The sequence below is a fragment of the Priapulus caudatus genome, unplaced genomic scaffold, assembly GCF_000485595.1.
Source record: "Priapulus caudatus unplaced genomic scaffold, Priapulus_caudatus-5.0.1 Scaffold1018, whole genome shotgun sequence".
In the NCBI taxonomy this organism is placed as follows: domain Eukaryota; kingdom Metazoa; phylum Priapulida; class Priapulimorpha; order Priapulimorphida; family Priapulidae; genus Priapulus; species Priapulus caudatus.
The window spans coordinates 97,181-101,190 of NW_014578079.1; the positions used below are offsets into that span (position 1 = coordinate 97,181).

The 4,010-nt window shown below is 42.4% G+C and overlaps 1 protein-coding gene across 1 annotated transcript in view; it reads left to right on the forward strand.

Moving 5' to 3' along the window:
* Positions 1-3,242: 3,242 nt before the first annotated feature.
* Positions 3,243-4,010, forward strand: part of LOC106814984 (ATP-dependent DNA helicase Q-like 3) — a 1,740-nt gene continuing 972 nt past the window's right edge. Inside the window, exon 1 of the mRNA XM_014819385.1 lies at positions 3,243-3,592. Coding sequence (XP_014674871.1) covers positions 3,243-3,592 — 350 coding nt within the window. The remainder of the gene's footprint in view (positions 3,593-4,010) is intronic.

Sequence of the window (4,010 nt, forward strand, 5' to 3'; positions counted from 1 at the left end):
AATCCCAATACTCTGCTATTAAACTAATATAACCGCTTATTACAAAAAATCTCCGAACAAGTTGACGAGAGCGGATCATATTCGAGCGCCATTTCTGTGACCCGTAGTGACGTAACGCATTCCCAATGCGCATAGCGACTCGGCACCAAACGCGCGCCCTTCTGATTGGTAGGTGAATCCGCTTTTTTCCAAACCGTAAGTCCGCACATGTCAAACCAGAAATGGCGCGTCAGTAAATTCGGCCGCTCGTCACCTTCAAAATTTTTGTAACGAGGTTTATATTAGTTAATACAGAGTATGATTGTGATAACATAGTAAGTTCCAACGATAGCGGAGAGAAGGTTCGTTTGCAGAAATAAAACCGTTTGGAAGATTCTAGTCTCTGGAAAACGCACCAGCAAACCGCCCTGAGGTGAATTCACTCAGTAGGCGTTCCTGAATTTCCTCTACAGAAAACCCATGATGCGACGCGTTGTATAAGCCCTATCCTGGGTTTGGGTCTACATTATTGTATCTAATTCCGACACGCACGTCGTGTATACTGCCTACTGGATGCAAAGGGCGTAGTTAGTTGGTGCGAACGCGACGTGTTTTTGTTGAGCTTCGTCGGCTGGATGTTTAGCAAGTGAAGTTCACTAGTGACGAGTCGGCTAGTAAATAATTCCTGTACTATATTCGATAGATGTCCTATGATCTCTAATCAACTAATTACATTTTTATCTATGTGGCTAGGCTTCAAATTCTGAACACGAAAGATTGGTGGTTGTAGGTACTAGCTAAGCTGATATTGGTACTATCCGTAACTATCCGCGCAAAATGAACACAACGGGTAATATAAACAGAGTCGCACGAGTGTGCCGTGTTATCGGAACTTCACTTGGCAACTACAAAAGGCCAGTTAGTTGACGATGGTTCGGCGGCGCGAATCTCGCCGTGCAAATTCTCGCTGTGAGAAATCTTCGGAATGGTAAATATAAATAGACAGGCGTATTGCAGCAAAGCGATCTCACCACTGTCTCGGTTATAATAACACTATGTTATAGAGCTTTGCCTGATCATCAAGTGATTAGAATGTTCACGTCGCCAACAGGAAGGTCAGCAATGTCTTACAATAGAACTCGCTGCCTAAGATCGGATCCTTTAAAGCCAGATAATAAACTTAAGTCAGGACACGCAAATTGTTTGCTCATTGTAGTCCGCATCTTCTATCGCGAATTCCTTGTCTCAAGTCAGATTTAATTGCCAAGTCAGACAGAAAGTGGCGGTCCCAGCCAATTAGGACATGCTCATAATCAGCAGTTTATTTCGTAACACATCTAATTTTCTCACAAACATTTTTAGGGCCCCACTTGCGGAGGTGAGCGGTTTAGCCAGCAGGCTATTTAATTCACGTTGGGCATCTGTGCTCGTCCATCCGTAGACAAAGAATATCAGACTTAATGGGAAATTTTGCAGACACACAGTTGATCCAATCGTCGCTCGATTTTTGCCCGTTTTGGATAGTTTCAAGCTGCAAAGTAGTCCACATACAAAATACGACAGCAATAGATACTTATATACGTCTTTTTTCATTTATTGTAATATTCCACCGGCAGAAAAGTCTGTTGACATATGCTGAATGCAAATGGTTGGAAATGTCGCAATGACAGTATATTGAAACACATTCAAAATGTTTCTAAAATTGTTTAAAACGTAACTCAAGACCTGCAGGTTAGTTTATTGTCAAATCCCGCTGTGAAATGATGTAAATGGTCGTCCACCATTGCCAGTCAATAATGTTCATCGTCTGTGTACATTGCAGACACTGTGCATTCAGTTTAGCTGGTCCTGCACTGTCATTGCTTCTTGTTCTGGCCCTCATGGATAAAAAAAAGTGGAAGCTAGCTTTGTTCCTCGTGTTGCGACTCAGAACGTCTTACTTGGAGAAGTATCAATAGAGCAACTATTCATAAGTTTTAAAAGCGTCGGTTATTTTAAAACTGGCATTGCTGCTGGTTAGTATTGATTATGAGTCAAATATGTGTCTCGTTTTGGGCCGATTCAGAAAAAACAAACTCACGGCTTCCAAAAATGTCATATGCCAGATAATCCATGCTGAAAATGCATAACAATTAACTTATAAACTTAATGCCAGGAAAACGCTATTGAAATTTAATTAGTGGGGCGACAGTCGAAGATGAATTGTTGACAGAAACCAGAGAAAAAAAAAACTCAATGACGAAAAAAGAATGTATTGCAACACCTTCCTTACCCAGTGGTGAAGGAAAAGCAGCAGCTGTGTATCATTCATATAAGCCAAAATGAGGCGTACAGTAAATAAAGGCAATTACACTTTATCTGGAAGTAAAAACTTAGACGACGAATAAAAGTTCGCAGAAGAAAATTTAACATGTCAGCGTTAGGTCTCAAGACCAGGAAGCTAATTCCTTCTGTAAATGCCTTTTTTGTTCTGCAGCGAAGAATGCCGAAAATACTGTGCATCCAAGTTGGAGGTCTCAAGAGCATCGAGGACAGGTTTATCAAGCATTACTTGAAAAGACTCTACACTCGCTGATCCTAAAGGCGTTTTGGTGAAAGGCCAAGTATTTCTTATAAAGAAAAGACTAGAGGTAGAGCAGAAAACTCTAAACCTCGAGTAGAGTTACGCGGATCCATAGTAAGTTCCAAGATAGTGGAGAAAGGTTCGTGTTGAGAATAAACCCAGTTTGGAAGTTCTAGTCTCTGAAAACGCACCAGCAAACCGCCCTGAGTGATTCACTCAGGGATTCCCTGAATTTCCTCCAGAGAAAACCATAGCGACGCGTTATAACCCTATCTTGGGTTTGGGTTACATTATTGTATCTAGTGTCGGAAGATGCGGCACTACGTAAACTGTTTACCTGTCCTGGCTTTAAAAAAGAAAATTCTGTTTCTCGACGCATGTTAATCATACTTAAAACCTTTTTGCTTCTGTAAACAAACTCGATGTCGCGTTCAAAAGTCGCCGACAAATGTGGCCACGCTGCCATTTTGACCAATTTTCCAGGGACCTAAACTGGTAGCGATTGGTCAGTCGCAACTCACCAATAGCTACCAAGCTTTAAACGGCGGCTACTGGTCGTTAGTGTAGCGTGTGGAACTGTCGACCGGGTACCAGTCTAGTTAACCCCTTACTATACGAAAGTGGATGGCTGCTGGCTGAGCCAGACCGGCCAATCAGCGAACAGTCTTTTGCTTGACGTCATTTCCGTCTACATTTCAACATGACCGTGCCCATTGCAGTTGAAAGGGCTATCGGCGATATTGAAGAAAAATACGACATTACTTTGAAATCCTACCAACGATCAGCCATTCAATCTGTTCTGACCGGGAAGGACACATTTGTGGTTCTACCCACAGGTTACGGGAAATCCTATGTCTACACATTTCTGCCAGAACTTTTCGACTTGTTACTACTTGAACATGATAAGTGTTCCACTGTCTTGGTCATCTCGCCATTACAGGCACTTATGATAGACCAAGTAAATGCACTAAATGCGCTAGGGATATCTGCGACATTTGTCGGGGAGCTGCAGGGCAGTAAGACTGTTGCCAATGATATTCGGAATGGGATGTATTCTATAGTATTTGCGTCTCCCGAAGCCGTCCTTACTAGTGCACGTTGGCGAAGTGTTTTGACCAGGGGTACATTTCAAGAGAGGTTGAAAGCGGTTGCTGTTGATGAGGCACATTGTGTTACACAGTGGTAAGTGATCATGACCTAGCCCCACTTATTCAGTTAAGAGAGAAGAGAGAGAGAGAGGCTATATATATATATATTTATTTATGAGAGGGAGAGAATTGTTATATGTATATATGTACATGTAGATGTTTATTTTTACGCAGTGGCTACGCGTCCGGAACCGGTCGCCTAGCCTCCAGGCCACACACACACCTCTAGCTCTCTCTCTCTCTCTCTCTCTCTCTCTCGCATACACACACATACACATTCTCTCTCTCTCTCTCACGCATACACACACATACACATTCCT